The sequence below is a fragment of the Lipophrys pholis genome (genome assembly GCF_963383615.2).
Source record: "Lipophrys pholis genome assembly, chromosome: 19".
NCBI classification, from domain to species: Eukaryota; Metazoa; Chordata; class Actinopteri; order Blenniiformes; family Blenniidae; genus Lipophrys; species Lipophrys pholis.
Window position 1 is genome coordinate 20,624,334 of NC_137647.1, and position 21,271 is coordinate 20,645,604.

The 21,271-nt window shown below is 44.9% G+C and overlaps 1 protein-coding gene across 1 annotated transcript in view; it reads left to right on the forward strand.

Annotated features, from left to right (window-relative positions):
- Nucleotides 1-20,740, forward strand: part of LOC308124119 (rho-related GTP-binding protein RhoN-like) — a 36,042-nt gene extending 15,302 nt beyond the window's left edge. Inside the window, exons 3-6 of the mRNA XM_080486939.1 lie at nucleotides 13,253-13,362; nucleotides 17,232-17,366; nucleotides 19,581-19,846; nucleotides 20,295-20,740. Of these exons, the coding sequence (XP_080343065.1) occupies nucleotides 13,253-13,362; nucleotides 17,232-17,366; nucleotides 19,581-19,846; nucleotides 20,295-20,460 (677 nt within the window). The 3' untranslated portion in view covers nucleotides 20,461-20,740. The remainder of the gene's footprint in view (nucleotides 1-13,252; nucleotides 13,363-17,231; nucleotides 17,367-19,580; nucleotides 19,847-20,294) is intronic.
- Nucleotides 20,741-21,271: the final 531 nt, after the last annotated feature.

Below are 21,271 nucleotides of genomic sequence, written 5' to 3' on the forward strand. Positions count from 1 at the left end.
TGTTTCAGTTGAATGTCGAACATGTAGAAATTTGGTGCACAGCTTTTTTTTTTTCCACTCTGGCTTCACTGTTGCTATTAACGTTTGCAGAAATGGAAAGAAATAAGACCTAAAGATGTCAATCTGGTCTTCATACAGCAGCTTCTGAGTACAAAGTGGCAATAAATTTGCAAATCCATCAGCAAAGATCAGGAAACTTTTTCAGGAGTTCATGGGAAATTCCTGGAACATTTGTTGTAATTTCAGAGGCATTTCAGGTACAAATTGCTGCAAATTTTGGGGCTTTTCGTCCTCTGAGACGTGAGTTGTTGCAGCCCAGTGAGATAAGAGCCGGGAGGTTGCACCAAGACTGTGCTGACATCAAATTGAACATATTTGTATGATAAAAACATTTGTGAATGTCCTTGTAATTACATTCAACGTGCTGGCGCTTCTATAATATGCATAATTTTTAACTATTTTGGACTGAGCTGTGTGTTCACTTCAAAAGGATTTGAGAGCTTTTGATCTGAACCTGACTCCTTCGTGTTTAATCCTTTCCCATTAGAGTGAACGTGGCTCATGGTAAAGCACAGTTTGTTCGTGGGTCGATTCCTCATCTCACCCTTCCTTAGTGTCCTTTGGTAAATCCTTGATCCCCACGTTTGTCCCAGTGGTGTGAGAGCACAAGTGCGAGGCGGCTGACACCATGGATTGTATGTGAATGGTTGAATCTGACTGACGGTATAAAACACAAGCGGCTGCTTCTGAAGCAGTAAAATATCCTATTTGATCAGTTTTTTTCAAAATGTGTATAAATACAAAACCATTAAAGCTGCAAGCAGCGCTGACTGGATCCTCACATCCTTGCTCGTAAGCGATTGGAAGCATGTCCCCCAGGTGGCGCCGCAGTGTATTTTGGTGTTTGGCGTCATGAGGGGCGACTGTGGATGTGCATGCAAAGTTTGAGGCAGATTGAGGGATGTACAGGCTAGCTGTGCAGCACTTCCTGTCCTTCCACCAGATGGCGCTCTCACTGTGACTGCATATTGGTCTGTGGTATTCCTCAGGGCAGGACTGTGATCACACATGTAAAGTTTGAGGCAGATTGCAGAATGAAAAGCAGAGTTACACATCACTTCCTGTTTCATGGCGAACCATCAGATTTTGGGCAGGCTGCCATGGCCATGTCATCTCACTTTTAGGTTAGAAAGAATTTTTATACCCTTTTTATCGGGATGGATTGTTGTATATACAGGTCAAATTTGAGGTCTCTTGGATTTATCCAGTAGGAGGAATTCAACATGAGAATTTCACACTTAAAGCCAAATGGGTGACTTCCTGTTGGAGTGTGGGTGTGACATTTTTATGTGTCCTGATGCGCTTCATATCCCTACCAATCTCAAGGATGATGTCACAATGCTTGGGACCATGGTCCGTGAAAATATAATTGTAAATACAAAAAATAATAATTGCTTTCTGTCTAATGTCTTTGGTTTTGAATCACAATAAAAGTCTTTAGTCATTTTAATTAGGGTTTATTTTAAACAACGTACTGATCTAGTTTACTATAAAAACCAGCATTTTCATTAATACAGTCTCTCAGAACCAAACTTCCGATCTGCACGGTGCAGTTGTGTGATCACAGTAACATAAAACCTCCCCTCAGAGCCGAGACGCAAACTAATCCAGCCTGACGCTAAACCAGGCGTTTGTTCGTATTCAGCAGCGGCGAGTGAATCAGTCGCCGGGGCACACGACAGGAAAGCCACCCAGGGAACCGCGCCTCGTGTGTTTTCTCCCGGTCCGCTCGCTCCTCCGACTGCAACAGCACCAGCTTTGATCAGCTCACTTCAAACAGCCACATTGACTGGTTCTGCTGCTCCCAGAGGAACCCCCCCCCCCCCCCCCCCCCCCCCCCCCCCCCCCCCCACACACACACACACACACCACCTACACCCCCCATCACCACCACCACCTCACAGGAGCAAAACCCTCTCAGCATCCGTCTGCTACCCATCCAACCGTAAGGGGATACAGGCAGAGAGGGGCTGAGTTTCACCTCCGTCCCTCAGCCCCCCCCCCCCCCCCCCCACCTGCACCTCGCTCACACACACTCGACAGATCCCATCATTTATGGATGACTTTATTTATAAACAAGATCCAATGGGCTCCCCGGCCTCGCTGCCGCCGCGGCTTTTGTGGAAGTGAAATTGCACTTGAAGTAGTGCCACGTCTCCCCCGGGGGCCTCCCAGGGGCTCTGCAGAGTGGGGCTGGGTATGGATAGCACCATGATAGGGATGCGTTTGGATGGTTATGCACTGGAGGAAGTCGAGTCGACGGAGCAGACGATGGATGTCTCTCTTTTACTTTCACACGCATCCTCTGCAGCTTCTGACCGAATCCTCTCACTCCCTGGCTGTCAGTGTTATTACAAGTTTGAATGAAAATCTTCAAGTGGGCCTACAAGTTTCAAAAAGTATGAGAGTATGAGGATGAAAGATGTAAAGCAGCGGAAATAAAGGATGTGATCTCCCCCCCACTTTTTTTTTTTTTTAGAAGCGAAAAGGAGCAGAAAGATGAATATGAACACCTGTGTGTGTGTGTGTGTGTGTGTGTGTGTGTGTGTGTGTGTGTGTGTGTGTGTGTGTGTGTGTGTGTGGGTGTGTGTGTGTGTGTGTGTGTGGTGTCCTTTGAGGCTTTTCAGAGCAGAATTCACTGCGGCATGGAAATCACCAGTGGTCAAAGAAGTAGGGCACCAGTGGGGGCCGCGCACATCAAACATGGAGGAGAACCCAGAAATACTCTTTAATACTAAACTCAATACTTCGCGTCTTGACTATTGGTTTTCTTGGCCGACTGAGAGGATTATAACTCGGCTGACCAAAAGAAAGAGAAAAACTGGGAGGTGATTCATCATTTTAGCAAATTGCATTATTGAGCCATGCAGGCATCCTGCTGTAGCAATTAGATATGTTATGTAAATAAAATTCCATTTACCATTGAAAAGAAAAATTGTGATCTGCCACACTCAACAAAACAGGAACACATCAGTGTCATGTTACTATGTGGAACATTTTGTATAATGTTGTGCATTAAAATAGGTTCATGATATTTTTAGTTAGGAAATTTTGTCTGTCACGTGCCCCTTTTTTTTTTTTTTTAAGACTTTTGCTCATCTTGTCCTGGCGACTGCAACCTTTATGACTAAAAAGACGTTTTTGTGACTTTCCACCAAATCAAATTTAACTTGAGCCGCAAAACACGTTTAACCTTTAAAATGAGGCAAACGCAGCTCTTAAAGTTTCCTATATATTTTTGAGTCCCCGGCCAGCTCAGTTGGTAGAGCATGAGACTCCCAATCTCAAGGTCAAGGTAGTGGGTTCGTGTCCCACACCGGGCGCCACCTTACCGTGTGCTCACCACCCGCAGGAAAGGTTCTTAATCGGTGCAATGTGATCTGGGTGACGGTGCTCAGACTGCCACCCGGAAACGGATAAGCGGAAGAAAGTGGATGGAAAATGGATGGATGGAACATAAACTGTGTCTTATGTTGCATTTATGAAGTGTCAATTTCAAGGATGGTAAACGTTTCATATTCAGCTGTTTTTGTACCTGATGTTTGAAGTTTTTCAGCATTTTGTTTTCACATTTTCAGCTGTTTGGCTTTTTTTTTAAACACATTTGAGTTTTTTTTTCTTTAGAAATCCCAGGGATTTCTTTTTTAAAAGCTGTTTTCCCCACTTCTTTGGTTATTTTCTGACTTTTCAGCCATTTGAATTGTGCCTTTTTGAAAAGCCCTGCTCAAAGGTCCTTTTGCGCACAAATAATATAAAAACAAGATAAGATGTTTATTTTTGTATAATCTTGTGAAAGGTTCAGGTGTGTCTCCAGGTTGCTGGTCTAGTACTTTCATTGAAAACATTGCTGGTGATCAATTTATCAATTTACTTTATTACATCTTCACGATATCTGTTTAAAGAAAATATTTACGTGGCAGTTTTCCATCTCCACTTATGTTTTTCTCATCATTCTATGAAAAGGCATCTCCTTGAAGCTCCCGGCCCCACGACCACTGAAAACCACAGATTTAGAGATAATGTGAACATGACCTGATACCATCAACATGACTGGTCAGGTTCCTAAATCATTAAAGATGTCTGTAAAAAAACACTGTTAAGTTAAAGGTTATGTACAGTATTTTAGCACACCGTACTCCTCAACCAAAGTAAATTATTTATATCAAATTCAGTTTTATTGTCATCTTTTATCTGTATTTCCTTAAAACAATTTGATCATCCTTTAATATTCTAATAATCCTCTCATTCATTTGCCCTCGTTTCTTTGTTTGCTTCTTCAATTTGAGTTAAATGAATCTGTAAGCGGCTCCTGCCCGTCTTTTACCCTCCTCTGTTTGTTTGATCTGAGTGACTTGGTGGATCTTGTCCAAACAGTCTGCCGCTTACTGTCGCTGCTGATTTGAAAAGACGTTAACGGTCCTGGTGTGCCTGAAGAAACACAGAAACAGAAGGAAACAAAAAGCCTGGTTGTGCTCGTGCTGCCGGTACGGAGCCTGTCTTCATTCACAGCTGAAGACGTCTTCAAGGAGTTGGGAGGGTTGTACTGTAGACTGACACGCCAGTCTGTGGTCCTTTCTGTGTTTCTGGGCCTGCTGGGGGACATTATATCTCCATCTGCTGCAATATGAAAGCGGCAGTAGTAGAGTGGGGTAAGTCAGAGAGCAGCAGGACAAATCAGAGGGACGATTTCGCCGAGTGCGATTCTTTCCCATTTTATTTTTGAAAAAGGACGTGGAGGAAGTGCCAGAAACACACTTTTTTTTTTTTTACTTAATCCATTGTGAGTAGAATGGGAACAACAGTCACAACACTTGCAGACTATAGATGACTAAATTAAATGATAAATAGATCCATTTACATGCATTATGCCTTTTATTGTCTATAGATCCCAATAACCATTAACAATAATATAATGTAAAAGCATCCCCCGGCTAGCTCAGTTGGTAGAGCATGAGACTCACAATCTCAGGGTAGTGGGCTCGTGTCCCACGCCGGGCGCCACCTTCCCGTGGGCTCACCACCTGCAGGAAGGTTCTTAAATGGTGCGATGTGATCTGGGTGACGGTGCTCAGACTGTTACCCCCGCGACCCGGAAATGAATAAGCGGAAGAAAATGAATGAATGAATAATGTAAAAGCATCAGGAATTGGAGGGTGAAATGTGGTTATAAACCTCACTGTGCAAAGTGAGTGACAAGAGTAGAAGTATGAAACGAACCAGTGAGCAACCTTTAACCTTCAAAACAAACTCGGCACCGTCGCTTCACACCTTCCTAAAACGTCAGCAGAGTGCTATAGATTCTCTTCTTGCCACCACGACCTGTCTGACCTGTCGATTCTTGGATTTCCCAAAAACCCTGAAGGTGTCGTTTGTGAGGGCAGCACCTCCTGCAAAGTTTAGATAAAAGGGAGAATTTCCACACTCTGGAGGAAAGGTAACTCTCAGTCGTAAATGTACTTTACTCCCTTTATTGCTTCAGCGAGGGGGATTTCAATGCATCAGTGTGTATATAGGTGGGACATGTTGAGCTAAAAGCCACATTATATCAAATTACCCATATACCCATGGCCTTATTTGTAATGTGAAATACATGATTCATTAAGCCAGGTCACCTTCTACCCTTCCTCCATGATCCAGTTTTGATATTTTCAGCATGATCCTCCATCATAGAACCACAAGATTCCCTTACTTCCCCACACAAGCGTCAATGACTGTGATTTAGTAAGATTCTGCATTAAGTGTGCGCTTTCAGTTTGGGTATTTTGCGAGTAATTAACCAAGATTAACAGTTCGCCAATAACTGATTGGATGGAGAGCTGAAAGGACACATGCAGAAGATGAAATTTAGCAAGGACATCTTGGTGGAGGAAGTAATCCACCGTATTGGATGATTACTGCTAGAGAGAGAGAGAGAGAGAGAGAGAGATTCCTTGTCCAGTTTTAGGTCGATGTGACTGTGCAACAGAAATAGCTGTCATTTGAAAATGTTATTATTCCCATGGAGTCATCAGATGCTTCCTCTTGTCAGACTCACCCAGATCTTTACCTTTACCTGTTGTTTTTTTTCTTTTCGATTTCCAACATCAAACTGAGGCCTAAAGCAGCACGTTCCTTGACAAGTGACAATGTCATTGGTTTTAATGTTGTGGCTGATCAGTGCATGAATCAACAAGAGGAAGTGAGTGACAGAGAAGCAGAGCTCTCTGTAAAAGCAGAGTGCAGCATGGACCCGAGCTTTCGGACAGAGCCAGAGATCAAACAACAGGAGATGAAATAAATCGTGGCTGTTGCCCTGGTAGAATGAGTGTGTGTGTGTGTGTGTGTGTGTGTGTGTGTGTGTGTGTGTGTGTGTGTGTGTGTGTGTGTGTGTGAGTGTGATTATAAAAGAGAGCAGCTCAGGGTAAAGAGAAACTGGAAGCGGACACAGCACTCCATCTCTGTACCCTTAGGGCGAGCAGGAGATGGACAGTAATGCAGCTCTGTGCCCGGCCTGAGCCGCGGCTCCGCTTTCCAACCTGCAATTAAACCATAGACACACTTCAAGTCCGAGCGGATCCACAGAAGGTGCCTGACGCCCTTCAAAGCCAGCACTTCCTACAGGGGGGGGGAGAGCGTGGGGGGCTTTGATCAATATCTCCTGTGTGAAGGGCTGCAGACGTGGAGGGTTAATGGCCATTTAACCCGGTGTCGCCCCCTCGGTCCCAGCTGTGTGCTAATGCCTTTGAAAACTTGACACAGTCATCTCTATTACAGATCAACAGCGTTATCTGTGTGTGTGTGTGTGTGTGTGTGTGTGTGTGTGTGTGTGTGTGTGTGTGTGTGTGTGTGTGTGTGTGTGTGTGTGTGTGTGTGTGTGTGTGTGTGTGTGTGTGTGTGTGTGTGTGTGTATATATACACTTCTACAATCTTCATGTCAAAGGGCAACAATCATCAGGGGCTCTCCACAGCGGATCTGGCTGGCTTATTAACTCACCTATTTCACTCTTTGTATTTGGACAAGCTTATCATGTAAGGTGCCACAGAGCGAGTGTTCAAAACATCTGAGCTGTAAATTAGTCTGTTCATGCAGACTTTACTTTGAAATATTGTTGCAATGCAAATATTGCAAATGCAATATTATTCCTTGCATCCAGCATTACTGTGAGGACAGGATGTATTTTTTTTTTCCCCCGACAGCTTTCTCTCAGCATGTTAATCAGGTGATTAAAAATGTATGGATTCATTTTTTTTAAAGAATGTGACTCTGGAAACTGTGCCGCGTCGAGCCTCGGATTTTGAATTGTTCCTTTGGAAAAAGTGAAATTGAGTTAACTCGTCTCCTCGGGGAAAAGTCCCAGCGATGATGCAACCAAGTGGAGGCTGCTGCACTCGTATAAATACAATAATGCACAACTTCATGTGAAAGGGTCTTTTTTGCATTGATGAAAGAAATCATTAAACTGCACTGTGCAAGTGATAGAAATTAGGCCACAATAGTAATGCAATGTACTTTGTTTCTTCATGAAACCTCCGACTGAGTCCTTAATGTCAGTCGTGGCTGTGTGGGAGTCACACGGTTTGTTACTCCACATCCTCTTCCTGTCTCTGAATCTAGCTCTTTATGCATAGATCAGCATGTTGCTGTGAAGTTACTGCAATAACGCCTTATTAAAGGTCTCATATTATGCAAAATTCCCATTCGAATGGTTTTCCAACAGTAATAATCATCCACATACCTGGAATAACGCCCCAGAAGACAGTCTGTCCTCTCTCTCCCTGGCTTGTTTCAGTTTTAAAAAGTGTGTTGCTCCAACCAGCCAATCAGAAATCAAACCCTATATAGTGTCATCAGGGATTTAGCCAATCCCAATCACAATTAGGCAGCTCTGCTCTGGCACATGGCACCACGAGAGGAAGTACTTCCTCCACTTCCCAAGATGGGCATGTGTGGGCGGAGCCAGTCCAGCTCACACAGACACAGCAGATTCTGAATGCAGCTCCTATGATCCAATATTCAAATGGAGGAAAATCAAGTAAAAGCTGAATTTGGAGCAATGAACTTTAGATACAATATTTTTGGACCAATGAGACCATGTGAGAGTGTTGAAAAACTGTATAATAGCTTGGTTATGTGACCTTGGTGAAATCAGTTGCACAGCTGCTGTCTCTCTCTGTCCTCCTGGTACATAGACATTTGCATCACATCAGCTGGTAGTTTGGGTGGTTTATCTCAACTGTTTTGTTCATGAATCAATTCCAGTGGATGCGAATGTCGTCACCATACACGTTGCGTAGCTTGTGACATCATTCTTCAGTGCAGCCAGCAGGAAACGTGAGGAGAAAGGACGACAACAGGGCAACTTGCATCATTTGCAGGGAATCATTTGCAAATTTGGCAGACGATTCCAAGGTATTGCAACACTGGGAACCGGTTCTCAAGAAGAACCCATTATCTGTTACCATTCCTAGCAAGGAAACAACCTAAATATAAATAATATATAAGAAATATCAGAACATGTCTCCATTGAGAAGTTCAAACCCCATCAACACTCCTGTATTGAGAGGAAGGTCAGTGTTTTCATTCACATACATTGGAGTGGTAAATGGTGTCGGAGCAGCTTGAGCTCTGTTTACTCCTGTTTGAGCAGATCCCTGATTGAGACGAAGTCATTGCCGTTCACATCCCAGAACCTGAAGTTTCAGCAATGAAATGTCCGTTTGACCCCTTAAAGGACGGAGCACAAACTGTCTTCGTCTCTCCTGTCATCATCAATATAGCAGAGTGCCTCCACAATCCCCACTCTGCCGCTCTCCCCTTTCTTACGTCTTTCAGCTCCTCACAATGAAGCCATTTGCATCCCTTCGGGTTGCTACGATACTCCGCCGACCCGACTTGAAATGTTTTTGCCTTCACTTTGAAGGTGAATTTCAAGAGGAAAACAGCTGCAGGAGACAAGAAAACATTGGGAAACTTGCTTTTTTTTGTTAATTTACTGATGTGGTGACATTTGTGAGGGTTTTTTGCCTTTGTGTGCCCGGGTGTTTTTCACAGTATCTATATGGCCTAATGAGGCTGTTAGTTGTTGTTGACTCTCTGCCATATGTGCATGCACACACCAGAGTGCCCCCAGGCAGAGACGATTCTCTTCCCCTCACTCATAATGGTTTTGCTTTTTTGGCTGCGTCGGCAATGAGCATGCAACAAAACAGAGTGAGAGAGATGGAACATTCCTGCTGTGATGCTGCAGATTAATGTGGTGAGGACTGGAAGGCGTTGAGATAAACACTCAATTACACAGGACTCCCCGAGAATCGGTGCCTATCGAACTGCACCGTAAAGTGCATTTCATTGTCTTTACTCGCAGAATGAGCTTTTCGCAGAGGAGCGTTTGACCGAGCAGATAAAGGAGCTGTCGTGTTTAAAGCGGATCGTGTCGGGGAGGACAGGAGCCATAATTGAAGTCTTACCACACACCCTCAGGCCTTATTACCGTACATTAGCGCTTTGCTAAGTTGCTGTCCGCCTCGGCGTCCTTTGAGACGTTTCGGGCCTTTGATGAAGCTCAACTGACGGCTGTTGAGCGGCGCTTTGCTCCCACCTCTGTCACCTCTGCCCGCCAAAGTCTCGCTGCTCCGTGGCTAATTAGCCCCGTGGCGGTAAAGACGGGAAGCCACTCTCTGTGGCGGAAGATCGACGGCGCTAATTCCGGTTAAGGCTAACGCTCAAGGAGAGTTTGTGAGTGATGGTTTACGGCTGTCCTTGGCTCGGCGTGGCCTGGTTCCGCTCCTTGCCAGGTGTGATGGTTTTTCACGGTCCCTGCCAGGCTGAGTCTCCCTCCCTCGGCCTCGGGCCCCCCCCCCCCCATCCATCTCATCCCGCCTCTGTCTGAAATTCAATTGACCTTTTGTTCCACCTCATAGTGAATGGGCACAGGCCAGCCTCACCAATAGCCAACCCGGAGCTCTCATACCTCTTTATTTGATCTGTCCTGCCGAGTCCACTGCTTTCATTACCAACCCAAACACCCACTCCCGCCTTCCCCTGCACTCCTCTACAGCTATATCTTCTTTTATCTCTGCCCAGTCCTCCTTTTAGCTTCAGAAAATGGCAGGAGAAACCGCCCCTCCACTTTCTTGTCCTCTTCCTCTTCACATGCTTGATTCTTATGGCGACTGGCTCTTATTTGTGCCTGCTCGGCTCGTTTTCGCCTTTCTCGCGTATCCACTCCCTCAGAGGACTCCTGCCTTGACTTTGCAGAAGTGCTGAGGCGGCTGTGCTGTCGCTCAGGGACGGAAAGCTCTGAGTCGTTGTGCTTCGGACCGGGCCCCGTCGTGACCGTGACTTGCCAATCATTCTGATCTTTGGGATTGACAAATTGATCCCAACGGCCTCATTCCAGCTTCTAATTACGTCTGGAGTCAAATGAGCACCATTGTCTTAACTTTCCTTCATCTGACATGCCCCCCTTCCTTCAACCAGGCTCTGCTTTAATTCCCCCGTTTATTCGCTCATCATTGAAAGCTTCTGCACCTTGTCCTCGCCTCACCGTCAAAGTCATTAAATCTTTAAATTTATTTATTTTTTTGCACCGTCGCTCCACCTCCACCTGCTCTGCCTCTTTTCTTCTTCAGCTCTTACCTCGGTACAGGTCTGCTGCACTGTGATACATACTAAAGACCGACTTCAGCAGCTACAGCACCTCATGTGTGACCGCTACCAATCAGAGCTCACTGTTGTACAATGCGAGCTTTGCTGACTGCTGGACTTGGCTTCGGTGTGATTGTACTTTCTTTTGGAAGGATTGTGAGCATGCTAGTCCTGTGCTCTCGGCACAACAGTGGTAGTCTGCTGTTAATAAGATGTAGAGGAAGCTATTTATTCCTGACAATGTCCTGTAAAGTGTGTACAAAAATTATTCTGACTACTGCCTTTAGCAGAAAATGTGATTACTGCATGTGTAATTGAAAAGGGGCAAATTTACATTAAGTGTCTCTATCAAGGATTTTTCTCAACTTCCTGAAGGGTTGTGCAACATTAAAGGTCCCATTTTGTGCAAAATTAACTTTATAATGGTTTTCTAACATTAACGTGTCCCAATAGTCTGCGTATGAGGCTCCAGAAGTGAAGAAAGTCTGTCATCTCCCTCACTGGCTTTGCTCCACTTTTTAATGAAAGTGTACCTATACAGGCGAATCAGAGGTTTTACCTTTATGATGTCATGGGGGGAAATAACAACTCTGGTAGTGAATATTCACTTTGACCCTCCCACAGGTAGAGGACTTCTGCCCTTTAGAATTACGAGCAGGCGGCATTTATTCTCCTTGTAAATGTTACTGGAAAACCGACATCTCATCAGCATTTAAAGATACAGACTCAGGGGCCGTCCACACGAGAACACCGGTGACGACCGTTCCCCCCCTGCCGCAGTCCGTGAGTGCAACTCATGCAATTAACTTTAAATCCAAACTCATGCAGAGCTATTTAGACGTTTGTGTTTGCAGGTTCAATTCCCCATCTCCCCTTGCCCACATGTCGAAGTGTCCTTGAGCAAGAAACTGAACCCCCAAACTGTTCCCAATGAGTGGACTGAGCTCCTCGCATGGCAGCTGCTTCCATTGGTGTGTTGATGGGTGAACGTGATTACCAGTGTGAAGCACTTTGGTATGGTTTCACATTTTATTTTGTCTGCAACAAATCAATCAATCATATCTGAGTGAGAAATGAATAGGGTCTCTTAATAAACTCTCACGATGTGGTATAAAGGTATAGTTGGAGTATTTCTGACTGCAAACAACAAACCGTGTGAATAACCAGTGTCATGAAAGTCACACGGAACAATACCTGCCAGCATCGGTTTCTGAAGATTGAGGAGGCACCGCATATATTTGTCATTCCTTTGATGGCAAATGAGGATTTCTTTGAGAATCGGAATGTAAACAAAACTTGGAGGCACAAAGAGTGTGATTCTTTAAAGTCCAGCCCGTGACGCTGTGAAGGCAGCCTGTTGCATTGTTCTCAGCAGGGAAGAAGCAGGTCGCCATCGGACAACAAGCTGAATGATGTGTTGGGGTGCCGGGGGTTGGCGGGGGGGATCGGGGGTCGGGGGGATCGCTGTGTGCCGCATGCAGCTATTGTCGTGGTCTCATTCCATCATCAACAAAGGGAACATAGTAATGCTAAAATAGGCTGTAATCCCATTGTGTGGACTCTATTTACCCAACCAAACAAAACCACGCAGCTCTTTAACGAGCAGTTCGTCAAAATGTGCCATCAATTATTACTGATCCATGCACAATTTTTTAAAAAACAAATGTGGCCATTTGTCACCAAACCTCATGGCTTTTATTGTGGCTCTAATCCATTCAGTGCAGGAGATCAGGTCCTCGCTGGGCTGCTTTCAGGAGCCCTGCTGACGGCCCACAGCCACACGTTTTACCAGAGAGCCCAGATATTTTTACAAGGTTCCTAATGAGAGCTGCAAGCGAGCAGGAACCGTGTAACCGTGCGACTACAGAGGCGCCACTCTGCCTTCAAATTTAATCAAGGTACAGGAATGAAAAGCGAGAGGCGAGAGAAGCATGTGAGTCTTATATATCCAACAGCAAATGGAAAAACTTTTCAAAGAACAAAAAAAACCAAAACAAGGACCATTTACTGGAGAGACAGAAAGAGGGATGAGACGAGAGAATTAAGGGGTTCAACCTTTACTTTGCCCTTTGTGCTGGCAGTCGCTGTCGTTTGAGGATGATTATGGATTGCGTGCACAAGTCCTCTGCTTCTCAACCCACTATAATTCACTTGTGTGTGTGTCTGTGTGTGTGTTTGCGCACTCTGCTGAGTAACCCCTCGACATTCCTGGTGAAGCGCTGTGATAACGGGAGGCCACAGCTGTGTGGAAGCCCGAGAGAGCAGGACACACAAATATGTGCACATTACTGTTTGGATCAACCCTCATTTGCATCAGCAGAGTGCGTTCAAGCTGAAGCGTGTCCAAGTGCATGTCACAGTGCCTGTAGTAATATGTTATTCATGTATTAATGACCTTTAGACCACCTTCCAGTGTGACGTTCGGCATCTTTTAATTGACAGATGGAGCCATATGGTTTGGATGGAGGCTCTCGTGGGGGGGTGAATCCGGTTAAAAGCAGGTACTCGCAGGAATTTCTTTGAAGACGCCGTGACCTTATGCCATCTGTGGTTGTGTGTCCGCAGGTTCCTCTTATTACGACAACGTGAGGCCGCTGGCGTACCCTGATTCAGACGCGGTTCTGATCTGTTTTGACATCAGCCGCCCAGAGACTTTGGACAGTGTCATAAAGAAGGTCAGTGTTTTTATTTCCTCTTCTACTGTTTCATGTCCCCGTTTCAACGCTTTGGATCAGCATTTAAAATCTGCTGAAAACAATTCTTTTTTTCTTTTTTTTTCCTGCACCATCAGCATCTTGTATCGACTCAGATTTCCATGCCAGCAGCTTTTCATGGCTCAACAATAGCGCAAATCAGCACTGAGGTTAAAGCCCCCTTCTAAAACCACCCTCCCACCCCCCATTTCTTTATCTCATAAAATCCTCTATGGATACTTGACCCACATCGCTGTAAGGAATTGGAGGTCAGGCAGAAGAATAAGAGGAGAAGTCTCGCAGCCAGGCGGGTTCAAGAGGAACATCAGATACGCAAATTAGCCACAGCAGCCCTATCAAAGAAGCCTCTGCAGTTCCCGATTGTGAATACTAAAGACAGACTCCCTGTAACCATTTAAACTGTAAAAGTATGGCTTTTATGCAGACTATTTGACCAGATGTCGGCAGTTAACATTTGTCAGGTGGCTGATGGCCGAGGAGTCGTCATGCAGGATTGGAGAACGGGTGGAGTTGCCAATCCTGTGGTCTTGGATGTGTTTTTACAGGCGTACACTGAAATACCTGCGGTGCGATATGTGCCTGACTTAATGGGTTTTTATGCAAGCATGTGTGTCATGTAAAACAGGCCTGGCCTCTCATCTTGACACCGTGTGTGTGTGTGTGTGTGTGTGTGTGTGTGTGTGTGTGTGTGTGTGTGTGTGTGTGTGTGTGTGTGTGTGTGTGTGTGTGTGTGTGTGTGTGTGTGTGTGTGTGTGTGTGTGTGTGTGTGTGGCTTTGAACTGCACTGGCTGAAGGCGGTTCCCACGGCGGGGCTGTTGACGTGTTTAGTGGTTAGAGGGTAGTTGCCAAGATGTCCTTGCAGACTTTGTAGATATAACCTGAGACACCCATTTTTTTAACCCATAAAAGTCCTACAAGCCTCACAGGACCTTCCTTTTTTGGGGGGGGGGGGGTTTAGCCTTGCCAACCAGCATTAGCCTTTCCCATGCATCACTCAGCGGGGGGTTGCCTTGACCCCTGCTCTCTGGTTGTCATCCTGCTAATCCCTGAAACTGAGGGGCGCACGGAAAACCTGCTGTCCAGTCGCCATCCCAAATTAGACTCTTGACCTCCACAAACAGGCGGGTCACCAGGGGTGCCAGATGACAGCTGGGGGAGGAGAGAGGGTTAAACAATCAAAGCTTTTGATTGGATGATTCTTTTTTGGAAGAATGGAGACGAGCCGGAAAGGTCAAAGGTGGGCTCTGTGTTGTGAAGGTTGAATGGACGCCCTGACATTCTGCACACGGCATGTGGAATATTTCAGGGCTGCCGTGCGGCGAGGCTGCGCCGGTTCAGAAGTGACATTTAGTCTCAGGGTGATTTCAGGGAGAAGACTCGCTCAACCTTTCTCTGTGATGAAGCTGAAATAGATTTGTTGACGGAGGCTTGTGTGAGGACACACTTTAGGTGAAGAACATGAACCAATTCAACACATGTAAAAATGACATATTCCCACTTTGCTGGCGCTTTTGAAGAGAAACTGTAAGCAGGGCAACCATCTGGCAACGTGACACAAATTGCAATACATGGAGTTTGGTTCATTATAGTTTAGCTGCTCGACGACAGCGTAGTGATCTCTTCTCAGCCATTTCTAACAAAGAGAGAGGAAGCTGTTGGCTAAATCATAAAAATTCAGTTATCAGGCAAAAATCCACACAATGTTTTATCAAAAGTTGTATTGCAATAATAAAATGTAGCCAGATTCCTTCAGCTGCGCGGTAGAGAAAGTGCAGCAAACAGGAAGTTGAGCCAAACTGTACCACAGTTACTCACACAACTGGCTAAATCAGCAAACACTCAGCTGACAATTGAGAATCACACATTCCCTCCTTTAACTAGCTGCAGATCTTGTAACAGCTATTTCTTATAGGGGAAGAAGAGAATAGGAAGTCAAGCCAGAGATTGTCTCAACATGCAACTAAAGGCCCCTGCAGACTCCCTTTTTAAACTCATAAGAACAAGAAGAAAATTCGTCAGTGACGTCAGCCAGCTGCTGAAAAAATAGCTTTTTCGGCAGGACTGTTCATTCTCCGATAAGAAGCTGTCGAACTCGCAGGCCACGCCCCCCCACAGCAGCCACACGTCTGTGAAGCGGCGTTTTTAAATTTTCAACAGCACAGTTTATTTCTCACCTCCAGTGCTTTCAGAAATACATTTCTCTGAACAGTTTCAATAATAAAAGAGAGTTTTTGTCCGAGCGCCATGTTGGTCTGGTTTTAACTGCAGGAGCTGACAGCTTTGAGTGATGCGTTCAGGTGCATCACGTAAGCCTGCACTCCGACATTTTAACGAGCTGCGGCGCTCGTACAGTAGCAATGTTACAAGCTAAATATGATTAAAATATGACTGATATGTCATTAGCGAGCTGGAATACACATGTGCACCACACGGCAGTGTCGAAGTTTTGTCAGTGCGACTCCTACACAGTTCGGCCAGGAGGGTTGGAACAGCCGAAACAAATTTCTTTGACCGGAGGGAGCTGGACGAAGGAAATTACATCCTTTTGTTGGGAAGGACCTGCACTGAACTTTCTTCTTGTTCTTATGGAGTATAAAATTGGCCTTAATGCAACCTCTGAAAAGATTTAACTATGGAGATGAATAATTTCAAGCAACGATAAACTAAAAGTCATATACAATTATTTAACTTTTCACCCCGAATTAGATTATGAATAAATATCGAGCATCTTCACACTGGTTGATCAGCAACTATTCTGTTGAACAATCTGTTCCAATCATCCAAAATGTCTTGATTCTTCTGTGGCTTTTCTTTCTTTTGTCCCGTGTGGAAGTAAACTGCAGGCTTGTTGAACATTTGTTGGTTTCCTGAGTGCTGTGTCACGATGGGAATGATGATTTCCCCACTCCCTTCTGACCGCCGTTTAAAGACTTGAAGGAGTCACTGTTTAGTTTTCAAAATGTGGTCACCATCAAGTTGTCTTCGACTTACTTGTTTGGCCTGAAGCAGTGGCTTTCAGAGTCTGGGTGGGTTTCGTCTGGGGGCGCCAGAGAAAGTCAGAGGGTGTGGAGCAGCAGGTTAATTCTGGGTTGATTTTTACCCAGCATGCTTTTTTCCTTTGGCTTTGAAGTTGTTTGAAGTTCATTGGATCTATACATGGATATAACAGTTTAAGACGTACCAAATAATATAAATTAAAGTTTTTAAACTCATACAAGAAATACTTCTCATTGTCTATGGAGCTCTGCAGCTTTTAGAAAGTAGCTTAATATATGAAAAATATTCAGAAGTTCAGCATTTAACCGAACATTAGGACTCGATTGATCAAAGCATGTGCACCATGTGGTTCAGTCCTCGATGTAAACAATGAGAAGAAACCTGAACACGGGCTGCACAATGTCAGTTAACTTGAGATACTGGACCCAGTTTCACAAGCGCCATGTTTGGTTTTCTTTATTTGTTTTAGTTCAACAGTTGTGGACTTTGTTGGTTTTTTTCATTTCTCCTCCATTTATATGCTTTTGTGTTTCTGAATTTCCGCCGCCACGTTTGATATCATGTGAAGTAGGGCTGCAGGTATCTGGACATGCTGAGCTTAAATGCACGGTGCATGAAAATATATTGTTCATTGCAGTTTAGCCAATCTTTTGCAATATTGAGAGTATTGTTCAGGGCTCTAATAGTAAATGATTGACAATTACAGTAAATTAGTTGGCCTTTTTGTTATATATGGTATTATATGAGGAAATATAAGTGAATTAACAGTATAATAAGCTCTCATGTTTTCCCCGGTCTGTGATGTGTGTCTGTGTCACTTCCTGTCTCTGCAGTGGCAAGGGGAGACGCAAGAGTTTTGCCCGAACGCCAAAGTGGTGCTGGTGGGTTGCAAACTGGACATGAGGACGGACGTCAACACCCTGAGGGAACTCTCCAAGCAGCGCCTCATCCCCGTCACCCACGAACAGGTGAGGACACGCTGGGAGGAAAACAGTGGGCTTGAGTATGAGATGCAGTGTTGGACGGAGAAGTGAGATTTGAGAACAACAACGAGAAAAATAAATTATATGGCAATTCAGTCCAATATGCATTTTATTTTTTTTTCTGTCTTGGATCAGCAGTGGCATTGCATCACTTTCCCGCGGGAGTAAAAAGGTGCAAGAAAGCTCAGTCAACACAATCTAACAGCATACGAGCAGCATAAAGGGGTTGTGTAAACCCCCCCCATATTGCTTGGGCTGGCATTCTGACCAAAATCTGCTGCCGTGCCATGTAAGCTGGCTTATAGTTACAAGAGTCAAGGCACACATTTTAACCCCAGGTAATGAAATATTCATGCAGATTTGAGGATTTCCTGAATGCGGGATGAATAGAAAGTGGACATTGATAAATGAGCGAGCCCTTTTATCACCTGCCGCCATGACCTCCAATCTTCTGTAAACGTGTGGATTTAAATAATCTTTGACTGTGTTCATTTGGTGCGCTCCCGTGTCGGACATTCAAAAAGTGGAGGGGGCTTTTTCACCACCGCACAAAAGCCCTGAAAAGACAAAGGAGCTTTTTTTTCCCACTACCGTCTGAGAGCCCGCTGGAGGCTAAAAACATGCTGCTTCCTCAAAAATAAATGAACCAGGCAGTTCATGTAAATAAGAAACATAAACAAAAGATAGAGTGACAAACCACAGGACTAATGCAGAATAGCTGGGGACCGTCGGCGGGCAGGCCGACATTATGCTTTGCTCCTTCTCAGACTATTTTGGTTCCAGGCAGCTCCTGTTTGTCTCTCTAATACGCCCAGAAAATGTGTGTCACACAGCAGACGCCAGCTCTGTGCACAATAAATATTTTGGTGCTCTAATCCAACAGGCACGCGCTGTTATCCTGACGTTGATCTTAAATTGAATTCCAGCAGAGCGGAGGAGTCGCCAGCGAGAATGACCACTGGGTGAACTCCGATATTTCCGCGCTAATCTGCCTGAGATTTGATCAAGCTCTTCGACTTGTCACGACAGTCTCTACCTCGCAAACCCGCCGGTTGCCACCCCCCGAATCCAAATCTTGCTGTTCCACCTAATGAGGACTTCATTGCTTCTTATGTACGGCTCAGTGCACAGCCGAGATCAAAATCAAAGCACGTCCACCTGGGATGAAAAGCTCCTTCTGTGCTGGAGAGCGTGCGATTTTTGAGGGTCATGGGAAATGCAGTCCTCTCTCATCTGCTACAAACCTTTGCCTGTGTTGATTCGTTGTGAGCAGCAAGTTTTCGAGTCTGATCATGAAACCCGAGATGAGGTCGCCTCGCAGTGGAAGCCCACAGAGGGACTTGGGGGGATATTGAAATTAAATTTGCTTCTGATTTAATCGCAAGCAAACAATTTACAGTTTCAATTATAACGTCACTCAGGGGTGAGCTCCAGTGCAGGAGGAGTGCTGGTGGAGTCTCTTGTCTCTAAATAGCTGCATGGCCGATGTCAACATTGGCCCAGTGGGCTCATGCTCTGATCCCTCCCTTTTACCACACACCAAGAAGTCAGCATCTACATTATTCAAACCTCAGATGGAGGCGCTTCATTTGTCACCAACACTTGTTTAGATCATTGACATTCAGTCTACGGTTCAGATCAACATCTTTGTCTCAAAGCTCCTGTCATCTTTTGTTTCGGGGACAGACATTTAGACTTCTGCTGCCGGGCCTGTTTATGCTGAGGCACAATGAGAGATCGTATGGTAAGATTTAATTCTCTGCAGTAGCAGATACTCAGGTCTACAGCGAACTTCAGAAAGCCCGAGGATTCAAAGATAAAAACGTGTGTCACTGGCCCATGACAAACGAGGCTTAATGCGACTCCACTGAAAGGAGACATACTGAATGCTTTTGCAGAAAAGTTACACGCAACACTTATCTGATGGTTCCACACATCAGAGGAGGAGACAGACATCGATAGATCATGTGAGGAAACTCAATGTTGTTTGGCTGTGATCCGATGTATGTATGTATGTATGTATGTATGTATGTATGTATGTATGTATGTATGTATGTATGTATGTATGTATGTATGTATGTATGTATGTATGTATGTATGTATGTATGTATGTATGTATGTATGTATGTATGTATGTATGTATGTATGTATGTATAGATGGTTGGCTCATCCTCTTTGAACTGTCTTTCTTTCTTGCAGGGCAGCACGATAGCTCGGCAGATAGGGGCGGTGGCCTACGTGGAGTGCACCTCCAAGGTGTCCGAGAACAGCGTCCGGGACGTGTTTCACGTCACCACGGTGGCGTCGGTGCGGCGGCCACACAAGCCCCAGCTGAAGCGCAGCAGCTCCCGCAGAGGCCTGAAGAGAGTGTCGCAGCTGCCCCTGCCGCCGCTGCCCGGTCGGACTGAGCAAATGGACCAAGCCCCGGCCATGAGGAAGGACCGGGCCAAGAGCTGCGTGCTCATGTAGGGACCCATCTGAAGAGATAAATAAATATATATATATGTATATACATACACAGAAATATATAAAAGAGAAAGTCTATTTATTATTTGCAGATTTTCCCCTTTGTCTTTTCTTTTTTTTTTTTTTTGCACCGCAGACGAGTGAGAAAAGAAAAACACTGCAATGTGGAAACAAAAAGCTTTCGTTTGCGTGGGTGTGTGGGCATATTTCATGAGTTGTTTACATATCTGTGTAGTTTTGCAAATGATTGCAAATTGGATGACTCCCACTGACATGACGAAGCTGCGTTAGTGGACGTCGCCGCCTCGTCCCGGGAATTAAAGTGGAATTCATTTCCTAAAACGGCTCTTAATAAAGGGACGATGGCGCGGCGGTGGCGTGACGCACCGGCGATGGAGGGCCGTGTTGAAACGGGATGTCTGAAGATGAAGCGTTTTGTCTTCGAAGGCGGCGATGCTCAGCAGACACGAGGACTAATTGTCTGGCCTGGACTCGCTTCCTGCTGCCCTACCGGAGAGGAAGACCTGTTTGTACAGTGATGCTGGAAAAGGTGGACGGAGGCTCGGCGAGAGCTGGAAAAGAGATTTTGTGGGACTGCGTGAAAATATTGTGAAAGTGTGCGTGAGTATTAATACCACAAGTGCTTTTCAGAAAAAGAAAAAAAAAAGTCACAAAGGTATCTGGTTTTATTTTTGCCCCGTTTAACACTTTTTTTCTCATTGACACCTCTCGTACTCATTTGATCCACTGAAATTAATGCTGTTGTCGCTATTTTAAAGGTGTTTCTTTGTGGAAAATAAAGTGGTAAAATGTTAGGGCTATTTTGTTGTACTTTCACTAAATCTTAAAAAAATAAAATAAAGCAACAGTTCAACTGTAAAGAGAGAACTTGATTTCTGCCTGAGGCTTCCTTTCAGTTTTTTATTCGATCAGACATGGCTACAATGCTGTAGTGGTTTGCACTCTTGCCTCACAGTGAGTTTGTCCCCGGTTTGATTTCCTAATGGCGTTTTCATGTTCGTGCTGGTTTTCATGCATCTTCTTTACATGTCGTCCGTCATGGTTCTTGTGTTTATGGTCTCTGGTTTTCTCATGTTTTTGTTGTATGGTTCAATATTCACCATTTTGTTTTACGTATTCATATTAGAGTCTTAGTTCTAATCGATGTCTGCTTTTACGTTGCTCACGTTTTCTTCTCTTTCTTGTGTCTCAGCTCCTCTGTGCTTCTTCAGTGTTTCCCCCTGTGTCTTGTCCTCCTCCTGTGTGTGTTCAAGTGTCCAGTCTGTCCCTGTGTTAGTCTTTGTTGAGCCACCTGCTCTGTTCCCATGACTTTTGATCCCTGTAGATTTTTCCACTGTACTTGCTCATCGTGTTAAATAAAACATCCCTTTTTGGTTAGAACTTATTTGAGTGTTGGATCCTCT